The sequence below is a fragment of the Miniopterus schreibersii genome (genome assembly GCF_964146895.1).
Source record: "Miniopterus schreibersii genome assembly, chromosome: 3".
NCBI classification, from domain to species: domain Eukaryota; kingdom Metazoa; phylum Chordata; class Mammalia; order Chiroptera; family Miniopteridae; genus Miniopterus; species Miniopterus schreibersii.
Genome location: NC_138103.1, coordinates 40322330 through 40348146, shown reverse-complemented (window position 1 = coordinate 40348146; position 25817 = coordinate 40322330). Strand labels below are relative to the sequence as shown.

Genomic DNA, 25817 nt, shown 5'->3' with positions numbered 1-25817 from the left:
CTCCCCGCAGCGTGTGCCCCAACCCCTCTTTGTCTCTCTCTTCCTCTCTCTCTAACCATGCACATGCTTGGGCTCCAGAGCTAACGTGCTTTGTGTCTCCAGTGTCATCCCAAGTCAGAATCCCCCAGTGCCCACTCTGCTGCCTGGGGTCCCCTCTAATTTATATTCCACTATCATTGTATGTTCAGTTGTTATCGTGGTTTTGCAAACTATTGTGGTACTTAAATGTGCACTGGGGTAAAAATCTCATAAGGGCCAAGGGTTTAGGATTTTGAAGGTTTGACTGTTAGGTTATTTTCAACATTTGAAGTTGCAGCTACTCACTCATACATGCAAGCCCTTTGGAAACAGGATGAGCATCGCCGTGGCACTGACATGGGCGTGCACATATGGAATATCTGCGGGGTGGGCTGCGTGTTGTCGTCCGTATGGTTGGAAGAGTGTTGCTAAGGGATTAGTCTGACTCCTATCCCTTGTGTCATTAATCACTTAGCTTCCCACAGTGTTGGCTGTCCCTTGATTTCTGACAGGCACTCCTTATCATGTTACAAAAAGCATCCCCTACCCCACTTCACCTATACGACACGAGACGATTAACAGCACTGGCTATGAGGTCACCCAAATGTATACCCTGGGTCCACCAATTACTAGCTCAGTGAGTATGGGAAAGTTCTTTAATTTCTCTGTGCTACAGTTGCCTTATCTGTCAAATGGAAATAACAAAGGGTAGGATAGAATTCTTGAGAAGATTAAATGAGCTAATGTAGCCCAGTGCCAGGCAGTGTGACAGCTACTATGACAACTATGGCAACTACTAGCAGTAATTTTGTTTTTGTGTGGAGGTGTGTAGAGGCACAACCTTTACTATCTTATGTTTGATGGCAACTTAGTTTAGGGAATGATTTAATTTGCACTTACAATTTATCAGGCTCAGTGCAGGCTGGGCTTATAAAGGTAAAAAGATACAGTTCCTGCCCTTGATATCCTTACAGTCTAGTGGAGAAGCAGATCTTTCCACATTGTGGCACATATTAGAAACCTTTAAGGACTGGCTGCTTTAGGGGAGCACAGCTTGTCTGGGAGCTCAGGAAAGGTTTGGTGAGGCAGGGTGCATGAGCAGTGGTTGATTACATTTTATTTTTGTAAAGTATATATAGATGCATATACATATACATGCACTGTGATAAGATTTATATGTTCTTATGTGAACTGAATGTATATTACTGCTGATTTCCTGCAGAATCCATTCTACCCCCCCCCCCCCTTTTTAAAGTACTAGCACACTTCTGAATTTTGCAGAGCATGGGGCACCAAAGTGTACATTTCCCAGCCTCCCTTGCTGCCTGCTGTGGCCCAGTGATGATGTTCCTGATACTTAAGTTTGTGTCCTGTGCCACTATAGGGATTAGCTCTTAAAAGTGGCTGGGTATGCTCCCCCCTCTCTCTCTTTTATTCTTCTTGTTGACCAAGAAATGGACATACTTAGGAGAGCTTCTTGTATCCGAGACGGAAGCCACACATTGAAGATGGCAGAGCTGCCCTGCGAATCCTGGGTCATATGCTTTGGGGCTATTACATGAGAATAAAATAAATTGCTATCTTATTTTCAGCTGCCCCGGTTGGTGTTATTTTTTTTCAGAAGTTAGGTCTGTACTTCATAGAATACAGTATCGTGTAATGAATTAGGAATTGGGACACCTGCTTCTTGCCCCTAGATCTGCCATGAACTAGAGGTGTGTTATTGAACATCCTCTCACGTCTTTTTAAAAAATATATATTTTATTGATTTCAGAGGGAGGAAGGGAGTGGGAGAGGGAGATAGGAACATCAATGATGAGAGAGTCATTGATCGGCTGCCTCCTGCACCCCCCCCACTGGGGATGGAGCCCGCAACCCGGGCATGTGCCCTGACTGGGAATTGAACCGCGATCTCCTGGATCCTAGGTCGATGCTGAACTGCTGAGCCACGCCGGCCAGGCGCATCCTCTCATGTCTTTATTTATTCTTCTCCAAAAGGAGGGAGCTGAACCAGATCTTTCAGCACCGTGAGACATATAATAATGACTGTTTCATTTTTTAGTATAATGCTTTGCAGTTGCCACAAAGTAGTTTTTCTCTTGAAAGAAATGTCACAAACTCCTGGGACAGGAGATAAGGACAGGCTTGGGATGGGGTGGACAGTACTTCCTTCCAGGCCACCTGTAGCTGAGATTGGAAACGCTTTGGGCCTGGACAGGGCAGCACTGCAGGTGTGCTCGGGGAAAATGGCTGTGAGTGTGTTGGCTCAAAGAGGAAGACACTGAAGCAGAAGGCAAGCCGAGGGCACTGAGCATCCTGTGCTGGTGCCGTGAGTATAAGCCTATGAGCGGAGGCGGGGAGTGAACTTACAGTTGTGTTTCTTGCAGTGTGTTCTCGGGCCCATTCTGGAGGTTAGAGTTCAGGCCAAGCAGACAGGAGTCCTAGGTAGCAGGGGAGGAGGGATTCATAGAGGGCACGGCCTGTTCCCCCCAGGCTAGCCATCTGGGAACGAATGAGAGTGTTTAGAGCCCCCAGGCCTCCATGCAGGCACCATGGGCTGAGACGGCCACACCAGTGAAAGGAGCCAGAACTCTATCTGGTAAAGCAGGGCTTTTGTTTAACCAGGTCCTGCTGGCTGCTTTTGTTGGCAGATAAAAGTATTTAGGGGAGAGAAAAAAAGAGATATTTTTATTATCAGCAGGATGGGGACTCAAAGTGAATTATATAACTTGAAGATTTAGAGAACTAGGATCTCTTTTTGAATGCCAAGTTGGGATTTTGAGCTTTGCAAGCACCGGTGAACACTCACCTTGTTTGACTTACATGCACTGCTGCGAGGTAGTCAGGGCAGCCATCACTGAGTCTGTTCCGCAGACGGGGAAATGAGGTGCCAAGAGTTCGAATGACTGTCCCACAAATGGCGACGCCAGCTTGGATGGCAACCCAAGCCCACAGACTCACAATGCGACATGCTTCCTTCTAAACTGCTCTGTTGTTGTTTTTTCCTTTCTATTGAATTTAATGAGGTGGCACTAGTTATACAGGTTTCAGGTGCACAATTCCACAGCACATCACCTGTACACTGTACTGTGTGTTCACCACCCCAGGCCAAGTCTCCTTCCATCATTATTTATCCCCCCTCCTCCCTCTTCCCCCCTCCCTCACTCCCCTGCCCCGGGCCATCACCACTCTGTTGTCCGTGTCCATGAGTTTTTTCTCGATTTTTTTCTTTTTTGCTTAGTCCCTTGTGAAAAGCAAAAACTCCAAGCTGCCTAATTAGGGATGACTTTCCCTAAGAGCTTCTTTGTGAGGCTGGTCTTAGAGCACCTCATCCTCATGACACCAGCCCCACTGAGCCCTGCTCTGTCCCTGGGCCCAGACCTGGCTACTGCACTGGCCAGGTAATTAGAGAAGATCTTTTTTGGGTCACTCTTTCCTGAGGACAAAATAAGCCCTTTGGTTTCTCGATTAGAAAGCTCAACAGATTAAGTGACAAGGAAAAGTTTTTGATCTTGCCATTATAGTCACCTAATTAAAATGAGATGCAGATGCTCCAACACCTAGTAATTTTCACCTCACTTACTTTGGCTCCAATTACAGCCCTTCCCTACTGACTTACACTGTTTAAATTACAAAGTCAGAAGGAAATATGACTACTTACCTGTTTCTATTCATACATATAAGTCTAACACATTGTCTTTTTTCCCCACACAAGAAATGTGATCATAGGACTTCACCCTGGAAATAGAGGGGAACAAATCTTTGGTTCTTCAATAAAATTAAATAGTAATAAGAATTCAAATCACCCAACACCTATGTCAAACTTCAACAATTTTGTTTCATAAAAAAAAGAAAAAAAGAAAGGTAGCTCTGCTGGTGTGGCTCAGTGATTGATCATCAACCTATGAACCAGGAGTTCATGGTTTGATTCCCAATCAGGGCACATGCCCAGGTTGTGGGCTCAATCCCCAGTAGGGGGCCTGCAGGAGGCAGCCTATCAGTGACTCTCTCATCATTGATGTTCCTATGTCTTCCTCTTCCTTCCTTTCTGAAATCAATAAAAACATATGTGTGTGTGTGTGTGTGTGTGTGTGTGTGTGTGTGTATAAAATGGCACAATGGCATGCCATAAATAACAACAACAAGAGAAGTATCCTTTTTCCAGGAATGGAAGAGTCAGATCTTCAGAACAACTGTAGCACTTGGCATTGTCCTGAAATGCACACTTTGGAACAGAAAACTTCTTTTTCAAAGTTCAGGGGTTATTCCCCCTCTCTGTTCTCAGGAAAGATCTGATAAACTCATTCACTCACCGGTGTAAGTGACTAATGGTACCTCAAAAATGGAAAAAAGGTTAATCAGCATTGACTCTGACCCCATAGATCAGTTAAAGTTAATTGTTTCAAAGGTTGTTACCTTTATTGAGTACGTAATTAAGGAAATAGCACTGCTCAGCAGTTGAAATTATATTACCAAAGTTGGTGGCAACCAAGCCTTCGTCTTTACTAAAAAGCACATTTGTGTACTGAAAAAAGCTTTGTGGACTGGGAGCAGGGCTTCAATAGGCAAGCAAACAAAAACGACAACAACCAGCCAAACATAATGAGAACAGTAGGGTTCTAAGAAGGGCTATTTTTCTCGCCCTCTGACTGAAATCCGTCTGAAGTTATCTTCAAGGCAGCAAATGGCAGATGCTGGGTTCTTCAGAGTGCCGTGAGCTCTGCATGTGACTGGCCAGGCCACGCTGCTCCCAGGGCAGGAGGAGGGCCAGGAGACCAATCTAGAGGTGGCCCTGCCTCTTCTGCACCTCATGCACTCAGCACCACGTAGCTTATTAACTCCAGGAGGCCAGCCCAAGGAGGCAGCCTCAGGGAGCGTGGACGGTGGTGTGGAATAGGAAGATACCCACGTGGAGACGATCGCTGCCTTCTGCCTCCTCTTGGGAGATTGCTCTAGGCACTCAAGCAAATCAACCCGCCTTTGAATCGGGGATGAAGCCAGATTGTTTGGTACCCATAGTGCCAACGTAACAAAGACAACAATATTACTTTTTACCTCTTTCTTTCACACTTACTTTACCTCTGTCTTCTGTGGAGGGAAAGGTGGGTAAATTTTTCTCCCTTCTAGGTATAGGGCATTTCTTCTTCTCTGTTCCCAATTAACCCTGGGTTCTCTAAAGCTCCTTAAATTTCTCTTGTGATCTGTGGCTTGAGTAGGATAAAGAAGCTATAAAAGCTGGGCTTTTCATTCTTTTCCTCCCACTGAGGCCGTCGGGGCTCGGCCCCTGGGGTGGCAGGGTGGCAGGGTGCGCCTCCAGGAGGGAGGTCACGGATCTTGGCTTCGGCTCTCCTGCTTTGTTGACGATTCCTAATAACACGGCTGGTGTCGGGACTCTGCAGATGCAGGAAGGAAGAGATGTATTCTTTAATGACGGAAAAATATTAGAGCACAATGCCCTTAAAATAGAACGTGCGTGCCTAGCCTTTATTTTGGGGACTTTATTGTTGTAACTGTGTCTCCTGGGAAATGCTCTGGGAGGCCTTTCCCCTCTGGTGAAGCCGAGTAATTGTGTAACCTGAGGTGTCCCTGAGAGAGATGAGGGGATGATGTCAACGCACAGCTTTTGAAATATTACTACACTTTTATGTTGATCAGAGCTGCAGTGGATCCCTCCTCTCCAAATGCCAATTTCTGGCAAAAGAAGATAACAAGGGCTGCCCATCTCACTAGGCCGCTATGAGGACCCACGGAGATAGTGGATAAGACTATGTCTGCAAGCTGTAAAATTACCTGATGTTACTTGTCATTGTCATTGACAATTGGAAGCCTTGCCCCACTTTTCATTTTTTATGAAATAAACCTTAGCGCTATTGTTGCAATCTGTGCTTTTGCACTGACATGGATTAGGTGTGCAAAATGTTCAGCCTCCACACCAGAGAACTGTTACTGTTTATGAAATCAGCTCACTTTCTCACCACCCTATAGAGTGTGGTAAGGGTGGCTGTCACGATGAGCAGGAAAAAAGAGCGCTTGGCTCTCAGACAGATTTTTCATCACCTTCCTCATCCTGGGAAACCCTGAGGAATCCTGCCTGACTTTCTTTTGTGTTGGCTTCACGGCATTTGATATTGTGTCCAATGTCCCCTTCACCTGTCTTGTATTTTTTCTGAAAATCACCAATGAAAACTGCTTCTGATTTTGTGGTTACCTACTTTTCCCTTCATTAACATTACTTTATTTGGACCATTGTTGCAACTGTTATTTGGGCTGATGACTTGCTCTGGGGATGATGTTAGTGATCCTCAAGGGAGTCTTCATCTGAAGGTGATTAGTAAGAATAAAAAAGTCACTAGCCACCTTAGTCAGCATCAGCGGGCTGCAGGGGATCTGTGTCCAGCCTCCTCTGCAAAGGTCTTGGTTCCTGTTCTTAAGACTGTAGTTTATGACAGCTCGATTTTGATCAGAGAGTGCTGAGGTGGAACCCATGTTTTACCAGGAAAAGGGGTGAAAGACCTCCGAAAGGGCCCACCTTTTGCACACATGGGTTCTGAACACCGTGATATTTTTGCTATTAGGCACCAAGAGGAAAAAGCTTCCTGAAACCATTTTTGTGCACATGTGTGTGCGCAGGGATGTGTTTGCAGAGGGGGATGGGGAACTCCCTGCTACTCAGCTGCCTCTCTCGATTTGCTCCAATTTCATTTCCATTTGCTAGAGGGACATCTGCACATTTTTCTGCCCAGCCAACATTTAATGCACATCAGTTCAGCCCTCACCCTCTGCTGAGGTCAACTGCCCTCCACCTCCAGGCATCCCAAGGGGTTAGAGCGAAGGATGCACAATACTCTAAATGGAATATTGAAGATCCCCATCTGTCTGGCAGTCCCAATCAATAAATGTGAGCCCTTCCTTTCCAATTCTGTAGAAGTGACACGTCACCACCTGGTTTTAAGACAAGCGTGAGATGTGGGTTTCTAAGGGTTACTGAGTCTAAGCACCCAGCTGTCACAGTGCTCAGCCAGGACAGGGATTATGCTCTTAGTCATGTTATTCTGTTACTAAAGGGTTCTTTCAAATTCCCCTCACCCCTTTCCCTCAAGCAAAACGTACCAGGGTCTGAAATTGTAGGTGCCTTTCTGATATGTTTGTTTCACTTGCTGAATGACATTTTTGAAAGAGCTTTGGTTCAGGCAGTCAAATCCGGGCGCCGTGATTCTTGGGCAATTTGGCATCTGCCAACTTACAAGGCTGAGCGAGACCAGTTTGTGTTTATGAACAGAGCACTTAAGGAAAGCAGGTGGGTCCAAGGTGCCAGCTCTGGCCCCGTGAAACACCTAGCCCATTGGTTGTATTGGGACAGCCACTTCTTAAGGCCAACAGTTAAAAAACATCCTGCAGAAACGGCCAAGCCAGCAACAAGCAAGCAGCAAGCACAATTAAAAAGCTGGGTTGTCTGAGGCACTTCAGCCTGAGCGGGGACATCCCTGGGGACCCAGTTAAAACACAGGCTGCATCTGTTCAGCCTCTGTCACCTCTCTCCCAGACCAGAACAAAGCTGACTGCAGCAGAAGCCACCCTACCATGTATCAGGTTGCACTGCAGGGACTGTGCTTCAATCCTGTTGTGATCCGAGCTCTAGCCTGCCCCGTCTGGTCTCCTCGGCCCAGATGAAGGAATTTGGGATGAACGGGGGGGGGGGGGGGGGGGGGGGGGGGAGTCCTGTGAGAAAGGATGACTGAGTGAGGTGGAGAAGCTGTCTGGGCTCAGGGCGGCTCAGGGCTTCCTAGCTAGTATTGCTTTAGTGATGCGAATGAATGGGGTGAGTGTGGAGGGGAGGGGTAAGAGACAGATGCATTTGTCTTCAGAAGAGCTGTTCCACCACCAGCTTTAGGATTGTGGGCACATCCTTTCACTCAGTGGACTTCAGCTTCCTCATTTTTTAGAAGAAAAAATGAGTAGCTGTTTTACATTTGGGTGTAAGTGAACAGGGCAAACCTGTCAGTCATAAAGACAAGATCTTTCTGGCAAAAGGGGTTGATCACAGAGCTGTTTCCTAAAGAATTTTAAGTTGGATGGGGAGACTTTTGTTCTAATAACTTGGCATGCCACCGGCACATTGCCCAGCAGCCTGTAGCCTCTCCCTGGACCAATCCGTTTTCCACATCACCTCCAAGTAGCTTTCTAAAGCACAAACACATGTGTTTGCTGCTTCATATACTCCAGACTCTCAGCTACCCATCAGCTAAAACCCTAGCACAGGGTAACCAGCCCCTCCTGGCCTAGCCCTAACCCCCTTGCCCAGCCTTGCTCCAGCCAGGCTCTCACAGACCCTGCTCAAGGCCTGCCAGGCCTTTTGTTTGCCAAACACAGCATACTTGGTGCTTTTGCACAAGTTATCCCTTCTGCCTGGGCTAGCTGTCTGGAGAACTCATTCTGCAAGAACCAGCTTAATCTGTAGCCTCGTGCCCCAAACTTCTGGGCCGCTTACGCAGCGCTTTGTTCTTCCTGCCCCATGGCAATCACAGAGGGATGTCAATCTCTCCTTATATAAGAGGAAGAAGGAACTACAGTCTAGTCAATTTTGTGCGGGACAGTGCCTGGCCCTGTGGATGGGATTTAAGAAATACAATTGGAATTGACTTATCAAAGGTGACTGGATTACTGTAGGTGTGAACTGAGGCCAACACAAAGCTTTCTACACTCAAACTGACCCAAAGCATTAAAAAAATTATTTCAGGTCAAAAGTAAACTACTGTAGATGAGGACTTATTTAAATAACTTTAAAAAATATACCAGAGGGGAAAACCTGACCTAGGCATTTCATAATGCTCTTCTGCAAAGTAAAAATCAAGTGCTGCATCCCAACTTACCTCCGAGTGTCTTCTGGGTTACAAGGGATAAATGCTAACAAGGAGTGAAATCTGGCACCCTCCACCTTATTAATATGTAGAAAGGCTGAAGTCACATCTGTGCAAGGATCTATTTTTAGTGGACCCTACATACTAAAATTCTAGCCTTGATCTCTTAAACTATCAAGCCTACCATAAATGTTTGATGATGAACAAGCCCATAAAAAGAAAATGCATAAAATGAATAGAGGGAGTCAGTGCGTGCTCTGCCTTTTAATTACCAGTGGCTTCTGTACAATCCTGCTCCAGGCTGGGTGCTGGGTGTGGGCACTGCAAACAAATGGGTGTAACTACATACTCAAAAAGTGTGAGGTTTAAGAAGGAAAAAATTAAGAGATAAATAAAAGCACCCAGGACACAAAAGATAATGAACAGTCTTGTTTTATTACTTTTAAGTAATAAAGAGCCTTTTTCCTTGCTTTTTTGTGTTTTTTTTCCCTCTTTTTCTTTTCTTTTTTTTACAACATACATTAAGTCGTGAATCAGATTGTTAGGGGATGTGGAGATGGAAGGAAAATTGGTGACATCACAATATTTTTACAACTTTACAACAAATATAAATCTGAGTTTGTTGCATCTACCAGTGTCTAGCAAGGGTGGAAAGCAAAGGCACACTCAGGTGTATGGACCCTCCCCCCACACGCAGTGGGGAAAAAAGAAAAGGCGAAAAATACTTAAATGCAGAAGACCAGCTCAACACAGGTGGGCATTCTCGGGTCAACACCGCAAGTGATGGATTGTGAAAGGGGGATTTTGATACAGGTTTCCATAACACAGCTGAGGCAGTGATGTCCACACCTGAGGATGAGACGGTGGGCACTGCCTGGTCAATACTCTTGGAAGTCAAGCTCGGGGAAGAAGGGAGCAGGGTAACAGACACCCATTACTTTCCTAAGTTCTGCATTTCTAAAGAAAATTCAAGGGAAAAAACAATATATCGGTTTCTATCTAAAAAAGATTTCATGGTTTCAGGGTATAGAGTTCACAGGATGTGAACCTTGATTCCACTAACAAAACAAAAGCATAAGGACGCAAAAACCTACCCCAAATAACAGCAAAACAACAAGAGATGTTTGGGACTAACGGCTGTGCGTGCAATGGCTATACACCTAGGTCTCTCTGACTACGGAGGTATCACTTTTTCCCCAGCCAACTCAAAATTGCCTCAAATCGCGTTTTGAAAGTTTTTTTTAAAAAACAAAACTAACCCAAGATCAAATTGGAAATAAAAAGACAGAGATCACCAAATATGTTTAAGTGTTTAAAAAAACAATAAGCAATAATGCTCACAGTTTACAGCATGTTGACAATTCCTTTGTTCATGATAGAGTAAACAAAAGTCCCTTCTGTGTGCTTGCGCTAATGAAAACCAAGGGGAAAAACACACACCCACCTACCCACCCCCTTCAAACCATAACAACAAAAAGATAAAGAAATTTTTTTAAAAATTAAAAATCTTTTGCCCCAGTCAAGGTTTTTGCAGCATCCATTGTAGTTGGCCTTGTACTTGGGAGTTACTCATTAATCACAGCAGGGACCAGCCTGCCTGCATCTATTTCCATGTCATTTCTTTGTGTGCATTGCTCGAGTGCACTGAGCACACGGCCTGGAGACGCCTCCCAGATGCCTGCCCAACCGCACACAGCATGTTCTCCAGCCAGTGGACATGGCAGAAATAAGGACTGGGACTTTAGTCCTTCTGCTGGTAAATGAGGATATCACCATGTTGAAATGATCTGAGAATCTAAGGGAAGCAGGGAGCTCTGGAGGGAGAAGGGATCTGCCACCCACAACACTGGGGTCCATGTTGGGCAACATGGCCAAAGGGTGGTTGGAGTTGGCACGACTAAAAGGAAGTGCGAATTGGAGGGTGTTGTGCGCCCAGCTTTCCCAGGCTGCAAGATTATAAGCATCACCACCGCATTCTCTTCCATCTGCTGGACAGCTAATCTTCCAGAGGACTGGAGTGGGGTGAGGGGAGGGTTAAATAAATATCTGTATTTCAAAAGGAGGAAAAAGTTTATCATAATGACAGTTTACAAGTGTACACAACTCAGGGTGTAAGGCACAAATTTACATGTGGAAAACAGGCTATTCACAGATGTAACCCCACGAAAAACCCGTGTGATCAAACCATTAATTTATGCAAGGTAGCAGCCAGCGTATTAATTAGTTCACACCATTTGTGGATTTTGTTTGCTGTCTCACATGCAAGGCGAAATGAGATGGCGTATCACAAGCTGGTGGCTTCACAGAAAAGTAGGAACCACTGACAAAGCCATGTTGGCAGCAATGGGACATGGATGTGCCATTCTAAAAGTTCCTCTCCTGGTTGCTTTAGAAGTTAGGATCTGGAAGGACTTTTAAACTAATTTTTTGCATGTTATAGCACAAGAGACTTGACCAGCAAATTAACTGGTAGATTTAAATAAATATTCCCCCTTTCACTTTCTCCTTTAACTAGAGATCAGACAGTCCAAACACAAAGCTCAGAATTCCAGCCTCAACATAATTACTCAGTGAATTTATTGTAAAAATAAAGAAACTCAATTATTCCAGTTAATGGATTTCACGTTAAATATTGTAACTTCAAGGGGCTTTCTGAAGAGCTGTTCATAGGGTGGTGTGTGGAAGAGTCCATTCCTTAAGGAAAAAAAAGGGTGAACAATAAATAAAGTTACTTGCGTTAACGGTCACGTTATTTCATTAAAAGAGAGGAGCAGAAATCTATGACATAGTTGCCCAACATGGCATTAATCTGCTATAACAGAAAGCTGTAACACTGGTGGGCATTTCACAGTATCTGCGCATAGTAAACTTCTGCCATTGTTAAAAGTCTGAGTTAGAATTATCAATGAATTCTTTATTTTTTTTTTGTATTTTTCACTCGCATGATTTAAAAAAAAAAAAAGTATTTGTGTTTTGCAAGTTGGAACGCTAGCCTAGTTTGGCAGCGCCCTGTGCAGTCAAGGACAAAATGTTGCAGTTGCTGTTCACCTCTGTGTGTGTGTGTGTGTGTGTGTGTGTGTGTGTGTGTGTGTGTGAGAGTTCGCGCGCACATGCGCACATGTGTGGGGGTGGGTGTGTATGTGCTTTTGGCTCATGTTCGTGATGATAATTTAAGTCTTTCGTGAGTACGACCTGTTGCAGGGAGTGGGGGGGGGGGGGGAGTGAAGGAAGAGAATGGAGGTGAGTCCCGCGTCGCAAACCTTCACCAAACCACGTGGGCCACTTGGAGAGTCCCCCCGAATCCCGGACGGGGACGCAGCGTCCTGGGCTCTGCGCGGCCCGCTTGGTCTGGTGCATCCTCAGGCCGCTGAGAACCGTGCGCGCCGACCGTGCGCCTCGCCTTTCCTGCTGGCTCGACACCTGACCCCTCCCCTGGGATTATGTACACGCATCGTTGGGCTTCATGGATGTGGAAAGGGGGGCAAAGGTAGGTTTGGGGGGCACGTCCGGCTTTAGCGAGGGGGTGCGCTTCAGCCCCGACCTGGTCAATGAGTTGTAGGCGTTGAGGCTGGGCTGCCTCGAAACAGTCACGGCCGGGCCGGGCGGCTGAGCGCCGTGCACCTGGATGGAGTCCACCCGCTGCGGGGCGGGGGGCGGGTTGTCTCCCCGGCCAAAGCTCTGGTTCCTGGAGAGGTGGGAGGAATTGGAGGAGTTAGTATTGTTTCTTTTGAGAGTGGTGGCCTGGTGGCTTCTCGTGAGCGAGTTCGTGGGGTAGCTCCTCTTATAGTCAAGCCCGTAGGAGGAGGAGTGGTGCATCTCCAGCCGCTTGCTCAGGCCGCCCTGAGACAGGGAGGCTCCCGGGGGGCCCAGGGAGGCCTCCCGCTGGGGGACCTTGGGGGGCAGGCTGTCCAGGTTCTCCACTAGGTTCACCCCATGGTTGGGACTCTTGCTGCTGAGATGTTCCTTGATGGTCTTATACTCCAGGGTGGCCGCCTGGTCCTCCAGGGCCATCTGGGCCACCTCGCTCATTTTGGGCTGGTCCACGTACTCATGCTGGTAGCCCTGCTGGGTGATGGGCAGGACCACCACGCTGGGGATGTGGCTGGGAGAGGCCCGGAGGGGCAGGTCGGTGGGAATGACGGGGGAGCCCATGGGGGGCATGTCCTTCGTGCAGGCGTTGATGAGGTTCTGGTTCCTTTCCCACTCGCGGCTGCCGCGGCTGGGCTTGCGCTTCTGCTGCAGCGTGGGCGTGGACTCGGGCGTGGGCAGCGCGGCCAGGTCCAGGTGGTGCTGGTCGGCCTTGATGAGCATCTTGGCGGTGCTGCTGGGAGTGGCGAGCTTGCCGTTGTGCATGAGCGGCGTGAGGATGGCCTCTGGCTTTGGCTCTTTGGACTGGGTGTCACCGAAGAGGCCGCTGAGCTTGGTGACACTGCTCATGGAGCCCCGGCGCGAGTGGGCGAGCTCCTCCTTGCGCTGCGCCCCGGACACGTCTTTGCGCCGGTGGTCGCACACGCAGTAGACGACGATGCCCGAGAAAACGGCCCCCATGACAAAAGCCAGAATGACCGCAATGGCCAAGAGGGTGACAGGAACGAGCTGGTCGTGGCCTTTGAGGTAACTTTCGCGAATCACTCCTGCAACAGACATCGCATATGGTGTTAGGAAACGAAAGGGCGCTGCAGAGCATATTTTTGTTTGGCATTCACCCTGTTAATTAATAACAGTAATAAGTGACAATAGCACCTCAGCATAACTTGTCATCAAGGCGCAGCTTGCCAGACATTAACTAATCCTCCCCAAGCCCCCCTGTGAGGTATGTAAATAGACTTTGTTGCCTTCTTTGTGTTCTGAGAAAGGACTTGCTCCTACTTTGCTTCACTCTGTGGAAAAAGGCAGCTTGTCTTTTCCAAAATTTAACCCTTTCCCCCTCTTCATCTTTTTTCAATCTTCCCCTCATAAAATTGGGACAACCGAGATGTTTTGAGTCAGGGGGAAGAGGCAACAATTTTACCCACGTTAAACGAACAAACTGCACAGGGTTCCAGGGTCCTTTCTGATGACTTCCTTGTGGGTGCCAGGGCCCCTGTCTGGGAAAAAGCTATGTCTGCTTTTCAAGCAACTGGAGGGAAGACTGTGTGTGTCATTGACAGTGAAAGAAAATAGCTGCAGCTCACAGATTACAAATATATACTGACTTTGTGTCACCTCTCAAAAAACAAGAAAAACTCATGCACACCCGATTTCAGGTGAATATGCTGAATATTTGAATTAAGCTCTTCCCTTACTTGAACTAAAAGAATATTTAGAAAAGGGGACCCATTTGGGTCCCTGAAGTGGGTTTGAGAAGTGTCAGGACTCATTATTCCAGCTAGAGTTTGCTGTCATGGTGAAGATACCTCAGCAGAGCTAATTTCTTCAATTTAATAAAAATCATGTGACTACCCCCGTCAGTAATCTTACACTACATTAACCAAGACGCTGTGTTTCTGAAGGAAGTTGCTGTCCCTGTTCCTGCTTAATCAGCCACCAAGCTGAGAGACTATAATCAAATGCAAAACACTGAAGCTTTTATTTTTAATACCAAGTGAGAATACACGTCACTATTGCCAGATCTTAAGTGCTTGATGCGGTAGCTAAAAAATAAAATCTCAGCTACTTCAACTCCTGCCTCTGGAGTTGAATACATTAGAGGAACCGCACCCACGGGCTGAGGAAATGTAAACATTGTTCCTATTATGGAAACTAATAGTAAGACCGAAAATGTACCTTCTCTGGTCCCAGGAGACACATTTTTCATCTACTAAATCAACTCTTTCTGGAATATGTTTAATGTATTTTCCTGGCAGATATCAGTGGCACAGAATTAGAATGAAACAAAATAAAAATCTCCACCCCTCCCCAAACCCACAACATGCAACTGCTCAACTTCTGCTGAAATCCTATGTTATGTCCCAGCTGAGACCTTGAAGAAATGCAGCTTTGTCTTGGGGCTTTTCTGCTAAAATATTTTGATTAGTGAAGTGATGGTTTTAAAACTCAGAAACCTTAGCCTGAGACGATACATTCTCTTTTCTTTCTAAACTGTCCTCCTCTCCTCAATGGTGACATCATAGCTGGTTGCTGTGGAAATGATTGTCCAGTGACAAAGGATTGTGACTTCAGGTGAGTAATACATAGAAGCAACAGATATCTCTTGAGAAAGAAAGATTCTGTGATTAAACAAATGCCCTTGGTAGTGAAGGGCAGGGGAAGCAATTCACCCCAGGGAAAGTGTGTGTGAGATGGTAAGACATTGAATAATTTCCAAATGTGACACTTTTCAAATATTTCTAGATTTATCATCATGAACTTTTAAGGGGTAGAAACTGAGAAGCAAAAAGCAGCAGGAAATTCAGCTATAACTCACACCTTTTATGTTGTGGAGCTCTCCTAACAGTGGGCTGTCTTTGTGTTCAGATATGTTTTAATGCTTTAGTCACCAAGGAACTGTGCTAATGAAAGTTTCTTCCTTAAATTTGCATTTTTCATGTTGTAATGCTTAAACAGCATTGCTTTTCTTTCCATTTTGATTGTGTATGGAGTTCTACCGAATATCATTTTTAACCACTTCCATATACTGCTACTAAAAGGTAAGCTGTGAATGAGATGGGTTTAATTTCCCTCCATGATTTGGTGATCTTGGTGGGGCTAGACACCACTGATGGGGGTACTAGGTAAATTTTTTTCATAGCAAAGGGTATTTCATGAATCCCTTTCAGGCAAGCATGTTTGTAGGGGCTGTGTCTTCCCAACAAATGCATATTCATAATAGGTAGCTATCTACGATTGGCTTTGGAATTTTACAGTTTAAATTGCCCTCTCAGTTTAAGAGGAACATGAAATAAATAAGGCTAGAGCAGCCCACTTTTTTTCATTCATTGTTTAATTGGGAATACTGCAAAAGTTTCAAATTTGCCCATTGCTGCTTTACTTTTAGCTTCCAGTCTACCTTTCATGTCTGATGGTCCTCGACTACCTCAGACTCATGGAAACCATTTGCTCTTTCACTGGGAAAAACTGTTTCTTACCCGTCTCCTTTTGTTATGTAAATAGTGCCCCTAACCTTTCTGTGTCTCTTCAGCTGTGGTATCTACCACGAAGCAGGTGGCTTCCCTCGTCTGTCTGTGGAAATTCAGAAACCCCACGTCGAAAGTTAGAAAGAGTCAGGGGGTTAAGTTGAAAACGCAGTCAAGAAGTTAAAAGTTATTTTTGGAAAATGCCTTCTAAACTTGAAGCTTTTTGCTTATATCATGAAAAACGACAAAGGGGCATTCATGGAAATGATTAAATCAACTCTGTGACATTGGAGTTTTGGGCTTCCGCTTACTGCTGGGTGATCTTTTGGCAAGCGACTTAAGGTCTCTGGGCCTCGTTTTTCATCTGTGATGTGGGGTTAACACACCTAATTTTAATGCCTTATTGGGCTGTTGCAAGAATCAAATGAAATAATGAATAAGAAAGAACTTAGATGCTGTAGTTTGCTGGACAAATCTAAAGGTCAAGCCACAAAAGAGAAGTGGTGCGTTAGCACCTCACCTAGGGCTTAAGACCAACAGTCACAGCTGCTCCGTTTGGCTCCATTTGCCATGGATCTCCAGGGGGAGAGGGGACAGGCGTGTTCTCCCAGCTCCAAACCCTGTGCTGTCCAAATGTTGCCAAAGGCTGATAAGTTGAGGCAACAAAAGAAAACACTGTCCGAATTCTGAAATAAGTAAAACAACAGAAGTGGGCAATGTTCAGCAAAACAGTGATTACGGTTAGACTTCTACTGGGGCATAATCCTGCAATCAGCTCCCTGAGGATGGGAACCGAATTTTATATGCATTCCCAGGGCTCTAAGGCACTTAATAAATGATTAGTAAATAAATGGGTTTGCAGTGCATTGTCGAGACATTTTTAAAGGGACTGCTAAACGTGGTGGGTCTTCTTTGGAGTGACTATAACCTTGCTTCTGAAGTCACAGAAACATATCTCCAATCATAGAATGTAATCATACTAACATCCGTTAGATAAAAGAAATATATAAAGGTGCTCAGTACTTGTTTAAAACAATGAAAGAAACTATTTTAAAAATGAAAAGAAATTCATTCTGGGATAATTCCAAAAGAGATGATGAAGGCAAATGGGTTATTTGTAACAATGAGTGATCAGGTGGAACTGAAAAATTTGAAACAAATACATCTGTGCAAAGGGTGCGGGGCAACCCTGGGGAAGTGAAAGGGCCTTTGAGTGGTGGTACACTCCCTCCCCTATACTCCTCCCTGTAGAGGGACCCATTAGAGTTGGCTTCTCTACCAACCCCTGGGTTTTCTGCTCTCACCAACTAAAAATGGGGCATTAGTAATGAAAACATTTTCTGAAAAATCCTTTGCATTGATTCATTAACCACAAGCTATTTCTCACCAGTCATGAGGTGCTAAATGGTTTATTCTTTCCACCTTCCTACTGCAGGAAGCAAGGCACACAATGGCTTAGAGATTTCTCTGAAATCATGCCTAAATTGGTAGAAGTGAGAAAGAATAGAATCTCCACTCTTTTTTTTTCCCTGAGGTGAGAGAATTTTCAGATGCTGGAGGGCGGTCTCAGAGGGGCAGTTTAACGGGCTTTAGAGGTTGAAGCAATGAAAAGATTATGAACAACCCTGCCCTCCAGGCCCTGCAATATGTAATTCAAAATAAGAACAATTATAAGCTCAGAAATAAGAGGAAGTCCAACACAGTTCTGATTTTTCCTGTGATGACCACGTCAATGCATTTTGAAATTTCAAACATCAGATTCTTTAAGAAATGGTTTCTGGCGGCTCTGCTTGCAGCTTCCCCACAGGTGCCTAGTCTCCCCGGGAGCCCAGTACCAGGCTCTGGAACGGCACGCCTCAGGAACGGTGCTCTCCTCACCCGGGTTGCACTGTGATGTTCCTGGTGCCTTTACCGTCACTCTCCTGGTATAACAAGGTTTCAGCTCCAACTATCTTTGTGGCTGCCTCCAGCAAACATTTACTGAGCGTGGACGAAGGCACTAGGTGCTGGGGAGACAACAGTGAAGGAGGCCCAAGCCTGTGATGCAGGAGGGGAGGAGGCAGGCGCTCACACATGAACCGCATCCGAAGGGTGGGAGCATCATGAGATACATCACTTCTACTTCAACATGGGCAAAGGTTTTCTGTAGGAGGCGGCATTTGAACTAAGCCTTAAGAATGCATAGGATGTCACCCCAGCAGGGTGGCTCAGTTGGTTGGAGTGTCACCCCGTACACCAAAAGGGTTGAGGGTTTGATCTCCAATTGGCGTGTATGAGAGGCAACCAATTGATTCCCTCTCCCCCTCACTCCCTCCCTCTCTCTAAGATCAATGAACATATCCTCGGGTGAGGATTACAAAAAAAAAAAAAAAAAAAAGAATGCACAGGATGTCAGCTGAAGTGGAGAGAGCAACGAGAACCAAGGCTTGGAGGAAAGGAAAAGGGAAGGCTGTGCTCATTAATGGGAAATGGCCTAATTCCCTTCTAGTCTCTTCTCTATGTCCCAGCACTATGCTGGGCTCTAACTTGCTTCTGACCTTTCACACAGGCTGCTCTCTGTCTGGAATATCCTTGCTCATCTGTTCCTCTGATTCTCTCCTTTAGGTCTCGGCTTAAATGGAGAAGCCTTCTCCAACTCCCTCAGACTAGGTCAGCTCTTCCTCCTACAAGTGTCCTCAACTTTGCACTTCTCGATCCTAAAGTCATTGCTTTTACGATACCTTCTTTATGTTTGTTTTTCTTACCTAGGCTGCCCTAGGAGGGATTTACCACGGAGTGCTCAGGCATAAAAGTGCTCAGTAAATATCTGTTAAATAAGTAGTAAATGGATGAATATTTATAGAGGGAGAATAAGAGTGAGAGCTGAACACCACTTGGAAGGAGGCTGCGAAAGCCTTGAATGACTGAAAAATATATTTAGAAGACATGCCAGTTTTGGAAGGAAAGTTCTTGGTTAATTTGTCTGCACTTCCAAGGGTCTCCTTTCCCAAGAAAGCTGACTTTCAGCTTACTTGCTCCATATTGAGTCATTATTGAAAAACTGGCTTCTAAGAGTCAATACCTTTGCATTAAAAGCACAACTAGTCTACCTGAATCTATTATTACTGTTTTTAAAATTAAAACTATCTTCAACTATACTTATCCTCTGCATCCTATGGAAATAGGTAGATATTATCTGCCCTTTCAAAAAATGAAGCAAAACAAGCAAAAAACCCAACATAAAATCAATTGCACCTACTAAGCTAACTATCAGAGAAGAGCCCAACCCATCTTGCCCCCAATTACCTTGCCAACTCTGAGACCTAGGCAGCTGGTACCTCGAAATGGTTAAGTGCATACTCTCCCCTCACTGCTCACTGGACGGCCTGTTTCAGAGCTGCTGTGATATGATGGATGTGTCTGTCTCCATAGTGAAGTGATTAATAGGCATCTGTGTAAATCGGACCCGGTAACCACAAAGACAACAAAGCCTCTCTGTGTCCTTTAGAGAAATCTGCAAAGGCAGAAGGGAGGCTGGACATTTCCTCCACCAAGAGCCAGAGCGGGGTTCGTGTCGGGTCTGAGAGCTAAGAAAGATGGCAAGACACCAAGAAAAGCCCCGGAGTAGGATCTCCTAAAAATAGACTCTTGATTCTGCTTTATAGTAAGACAAGCCTACAATTTCCTTGAAATCCTCATAACAACTTGGGTGAATGGAATGTAACAACCCAGTTTTTCTTGTTTGAAAATCTTATTGCAACAAAATGCCAGGCTTACAGTCCTGCGAGGCTGTATGAATGAACTAATCATGGGCCAAGCATCATGGCCGCTAACCACAGAGGGCCCGCTGTAATCCCCATTAAGGAGGAAAGAAAATAAATAGGGGAGAAACCCTAACTGGAGACAATTTAGCCTCAAAGCCACGCCCCCGCCAGTGGCGATGACCACACTGAGAGCGCAGTGGGAGCTCTCTGTGGTTATCTCGGCAGGAAGCAGCCTTCTTCTTGTCTTACGGCATAATATGAACCAGATGGTTTAGGAATAAACTGAAACTCCAGCAGCCATGGAAATGGGCTCGGAGTTTATAACTCAAACTTTCCTTTTCCCTTTTAGTTTTTTTTTTTTTTACCCCTCTGTGCCAACAGGAGGCTGAAGATTAGGTGCTGGCAGGGGCCATGGTCCTCAAGATGATCAAGTTAATGACTAGCCATGCCAAAGTCAAGGCAGCTTTCTGGCTGTTCAATAGCCTCAGTTCAGAAGCTATTTTTTAAAAACTTACATATTGAAATTGTGCTGTGTGGTTGACTGCGGATGAACCCGCTTCCAGTTCTATCACCTTTGAAATGGATGCATTTTGTTATTGTTGGGAGACCATCACAGGAAGAAAAGGAGGAAGGAGCACGGAACTCATTTGCCTTCATGTTTTCTAGGGGACAGACGGATTCACCCCCGGGTGCCAACAGCAGAGCTCAGTTCAGCTCCTCCTCCGCTCCACTGTTTTGGGTTTGGCACTGCTGATGGCAGCCCCACGCCCCGAGCAGGGATTGAGGTCTAGACTGGAGTCATGATCAGTTAACTTTTAAAAGCCATGCCCTGGGATGCTGGCCCGTGGTTCCATGTGTTAGAACTGTCGCTGTCTTTGTAAAGGTAATGGCTATTTCAGATGGGCAAAGTCTTAGTAATATTTGCATGGCTTGCTTTCCTGCTTTCTGAGGTTTCCTTTCTAATAACACTGGAAACTCAACATCTAAGTAATTTCTGAAACCAGACAAAGCATTTCTATTGTCCATATTCCTGGTCCCATCTTTTTCCTTTGCTCTCTCACGTGGCATCAAAGCTACAAAGTGGGGAAGAGGTCACCCTTATAAAATTGTGAAATTCAGGTGATTCTTTGTATAATTTGCAGGCTTTGATTTTTTTTTTTCCTCTGCAAAGATGAAACAAATGTGAGGAAACAGGTCTGTTTGAAAACTCCTGAAACTGACAACTTAAACTTGCTAGAAATATAGTTCTTAGGATCTAGGTTATAGATGAGGCTGGGTGTTAATGGTTAAGAACATAAACTTTGAGGTCATAAAGAACTAGGTTTAAGTCTTGGCTCTATAACTAACTAGCTTCGTGATCTTGGGCAAGTCTCTCAGTCTCTCTAAGCTCCAATAGTGTTGGCTATGAGATAAGTGTTGTTGGAAGGATTAAGGAGATTAGGTAAATGAATGCATATAAAGCACTTGGCATTGTGCAGGACAAATGTTCACGCTCAATTAATAATGTAAGGGAAGTGTTTCTAGAATTTGTGACAAGTTAACCTGCTTTTGACAGGGTCCAAGATAGACTGTTTTAATGCAACACTTCAGTAGGGTTCAATTGTGTTAGTCAAGAGTGTAAAATAAGGATTAAAAAATACAACAAAATCTTGGATAGTGACCTTAAATAAGATGGTATGTAGCAACTGGGAAATTGTCCTAACTCGGTGCTCTCAGCATCAGCATCACCTGTAACCTGCTAGAAATACAATTACCTAGGTCCTACCAAGGCCGTCTAAATCAGAACCTCTGGAGTTGGAATTCAGAAATCTGTGTTTTAACAAGGGCTCCGGATGATTTTTATGCCCACGAAAGCTTGAGAAACAATGCCTAAATCCTAAATGACACAAATAGTATCTCAGAAAATGCATGTAGGTGTTTAGCTTTAAAGTCCAACCCCAGACTCCACTGAGGCAGTATATAGCCAGAGTTTAAATGAGTAAATGCAGTCTTCCTTGGTGTTCAAAGTATGAGTCTTTGGTGGGTCTTGTGTATGAAAATGTCTTCACTGCGGTCACCTTATTCTGACAAAGAATACAAAATCGATGTGATTTTTTGGAAAGACAAGTCCCTAACACTTTCCCTTGGTACCTAACAAAAGCTTGACATACGGCCTAAAACACTATAGTGCCACTACTCCTATAACAGAATCAACCCAATTCGCTAGAGCCCAAAGCTTCTGAGGAAATGCCGGGGGTCTCTTTGCCCAGCATGAAGACACTGAGAGACATTTCAGCTGCTCCCCTTCTCTGTCACAGGGGCCCTCAGATGGGTCCTGGATTGGATCAGTCCAGTCAGAACTGGGTCCCAGGGACAGCAGAAGCAGAATCTCAGTGGGAGCTCACTTGAATAGAGCAGCCTTCTTTAAAGGCTCATGTTGCCTCGAAATCAACTCCACTCAAGCAACACGCAGCCATTGAGCAACATTTCCCCTATCTTTGCATGATCGGGCAAGAGATTAAGAAACTCAGGGAGATTATTTCTCTTTATATTTCTGGATTGAAGGAAGGACCTGAGTTCATGGTTCATTCCCCAAGTTAAGGTCCTGCTTCGTAAAAATAAAAATGCCCAGCACAACAGTGCACTCATTGGAGCTCAGTGCCTACAGATCTGCTGAGTTGAACTGAATCTGCAAATCCATAGAATTTTATAAGACATTTTAAATTACATTACATTCCTGCTGTGTGCTTTTAAATCACGGAGTGCAAGACCCATCAGCGCTTAGGGTATATTTATTACCTTAACAAATGTCAGATGATTGCGTCCAGTGTTATCTATTATTTATGAATAACAAGAAGCTGTAAGACTGGAAATGACAAGCTTTAATCTGTCCAAAAGGTTAGGCGTAATGCAGTTTGCTGCCCTATAAATTTCTTGACATCATTTTCCCTCCTAATAAAGCACTGTCAGTGGTGACTACACTGAGCTTCCATTATTTCTACGCAGTTCATAGTGACTGCCCCGGCCTTCGGTGCAGAAATGTAATTGCAGGCACATCCTCGAAAAAGAATGCATCCTTTAAAGAAATATGAAATTTAAAAATAATTGGAGTGGGAAATTCCTATTATCCCATTAAAAATGAATCTTTTTTACAGACAGTTTTCAGGCTGTAGACTTCCAAGAGCTTAAGAAATATTAATTAAAGATGACAAACCTTCACACTGCTCATAATGAGCTTTCTGACAGCGATTAAGATCCTGTCTACCGCGCATTCAATATATTTGAATATATCCAACTACAGCTCACTAGTTTACTTCAGGGCCCTGCGGCGACTGGAGGTGCTGGGAAATTTCCATGTGCTGTGGTTCATGTGGATCCTGTTGGGCCTTCAGCAAGGCCATTCGCTTTGCAGGACTTTACCTATTACCTGCACAGCCTGTATCTCCCTGGGAGATACAGGCATGAGAGCACGGCTCTTCTGCCCTCTTTCTCTCTGTGGCAACGGCATGAATTATATATTCTGAACAACTCTTGCAGCTTCCAAGGCCATTCTCATGTATAATGTCAAGACAAGAGAAAATGTCCTCAGGAAATTTCCCAGTTTCCTTGTTAGAGTACTTTATCTGTGGAGCAGTGAGGTGTGCAAAGTAAAACTTGTAACAACCATTTGAAAAAACAAACACAACTCCAGGAAATGAGGCTATCAGAAAGTTTTATCACAAAGCTAATGTTATTTTTCTATTATTATCTGTGATGCTAAATACAAAGGGCTCGTCACAGTTTTACTGTTAGGACAAAACCAATTTTAGATGAACACAGTGCAGTGGAATCAATTAAAGAGCAAATTTTAACTTCTCCAGATGTTCAGTTAATAAGATCATGCCTAACCTAGTCCCTGTAGTCCTTGGAAGTTCTATTAAGCTGTCAGAAAACTTGGTCATTGTGTGTGTTTGTGCATAAGATGGGAGAGAATGGAAATAAAGCTATTTTTAGGGAAAGGGTGGAGCAAAGTGAATTCATGTCAGTGTTGATGTGGCTTGAAAAAGTGAATCTAGAAGGTGAGTTGATTTTTTAAATACCCTAAGGTATTTTTTAAATACCCTAAGGTTGCTGATTTTAAAACAAAAAATTCAAGTCACCATAACCTTCATTTAAGACCTTCATTTTTTTTTTCTTTTTAAGAAAAATGGATGTTAGGTGAAAAAAGGTTTAGTTAGTATCTCTGGAAAGAAAATTTAAATACTGGTGTGCAGATTTAGACAGGCGGGGAGATGAAACAGTTTTCTACATGGCTGACATTTAACTTATTATTATTTCTACCCTTTCCACAATAATCTCGTCAATACCTTAGATAAATTCAGCACATTGTCAAGAGGATACAAAATTAATTAGATAAAATCTGCGTCTCAGCCCGAGCTGCTGAGAGAACGATTTCAGCCTTCTACATGGGCCTCTCAGTCCGCGTCCCTCCTGCCCAGCCCACGCACGTGGAAACCCCACGTCATCTATTTGAAAGCCCAGCTCCTGACCTCACCATATCATGCTCCTCAGTTCTTCAAAGAAAAGGCAGAGACTACAAATAAATCCCCTTTCCAGTAGGTGACAAAGAAATATGAATATAGTAAAAATAAATGGTGGTACCCGGGATTCTGTTGTCATTTCTTTCTCAGTCTCCCTGGTTTCCAAATCTGTTCTGGATGAAAACTGCCACGTGCCATGCACCCCAGTGTTTAACTAAAGTGACAGAGAAGCCCAAGGTTGGAGCGCAGCATGCCTGGGGCTTTACTAAGAACTCTTAGCTTGGCAAGGAGTCTACCAGGAAAACGCCAGTGAAGTGCAGACCCTTTAGATCCAAAACTGATGCAAAATTTCATGTCCCAAATTTACTATGTATATGTAAGTAATAACCTAATGTGACTGAATAATCGATTTAACACACACCTATCGTCTCTCAGGCTCTGGATCTCAGTCTTTTCCTCTCTCCTCCGCTTGGCCCTTTCTTCCCATTCACCTGCCTTCCTATCCCCCAGGCCTACAGCTAAAGCCAAAGCCCCTTAGCATGACTTTGAAGGCTCCATGCTTTCAAACCCAGTTCCCATTCTGGCCCTCTGAATACTTTATCACTTTCATCACAGCACACCACTTGCCTTTTTTTTCATTACACTCTGTACTTTAATAGCTTTGTGTCTCGGTTAAGTCACTTTTTTAGCTTGGAATGTCTTTCCCCCTTTTCCTTCAAAACTTTGCAAGGCCTTCCCCTAGCCTGCAATTTGGAATGAGTTGTGTCTCCCCGATCCTCTCAGCACTTGGCCCGCCCCCCTTTCCTTCTCTTCTTTTACTCTCAGACTTCACTGTGCCCCATCGGCAGGCCAGGAGGTCGCCTGTGCGCATCCGCTGCTGAACTGTAAGCTGCTTGGCTGCAGGGCTTGTGCTGACTTCAGATCAGCATCTACTGCGACACTCAGCACAAGGCTTATGTACAGCACGGGCTGGCTGGCTGTTCAGTGCGTGAAGAAAGAATCGAAGGGAGGTTGCTGTTTTTGCCTTTCTTTAAGACTACAGTTATTGTTACCACAATTAAATTATGATTTTGTAGCACTTTTCTGATTCCAGTTCAACCCCTCAAAGCTTTGGAAATGAGAAATGGGAAAAAACAAAAAACAGCTACGCAAAGAAGGAAAAGAAATGTGATTAAAGTAACAGTTGATTAAAACCTGAGGTTAAGTAAAATTAGAAAGAACCAAAGTTTTAACCATGCCCTGGTTTAGGAACAGTTTATTTCGGAGCCTTCCTTACTTAAAAGTGGCATTTGAAAAGAAAGCCTGCTTTTAGTGATAATCAGTTATTATACGTCAAATACATAACTTCAGTGAAAAATTAAATATTTTTCACAGAATTATTAATTTTTCACTGTTTTTTCTTTTATTCCTCTTATATGGGTTATTCTGAGTTAAAAGGCACATGTAATCTAAAGCTTAGCTGTTACAGTCCCACCGAGTAAGTTAGTAGAAACCTCTTGGGTAGGACTGCCAGGCAGCAACTACATGTATAGAGCACCTGGTTAAATTGCAACTTCAGATAAATAATAATATTTTAGTGTAAGTATGTCCCATTTAAAATGTGGGACATACTTACACTAAAAATTATCATGGTTTATTTGAAAT

The 25817-nt window shown here is 44.5% G+C and overlaps 1 protein-coding gene across 3 annotated transcripts in view; it reads right to left on the bottom strand.

Annotated features, from left to right (window-relative positions):
• Positions 1–11436: 11436 nt before the first annotated feature.
• SEMA6A (semaphorin 6A) overlaps positions 11437–25817 on the bottom strand; it is a 118022-nt gene continuing 103641 nt past the window's right edge. For all 3 annotated transcript variants that reach the window (XM_081133227.1, XM_081133225.1, XM_081133226.1), the window contains one exon: positions 11437–13510. In XM_081133227.1, the coding sequence (XP_080989353.1) occupies positions 12315–13510 (1196 nt within the window). In that variant the 3' untranslated portion in view covers positions 11437–12314. The remainder of the gene's footprint in view (positions 13511–25817) is intronic.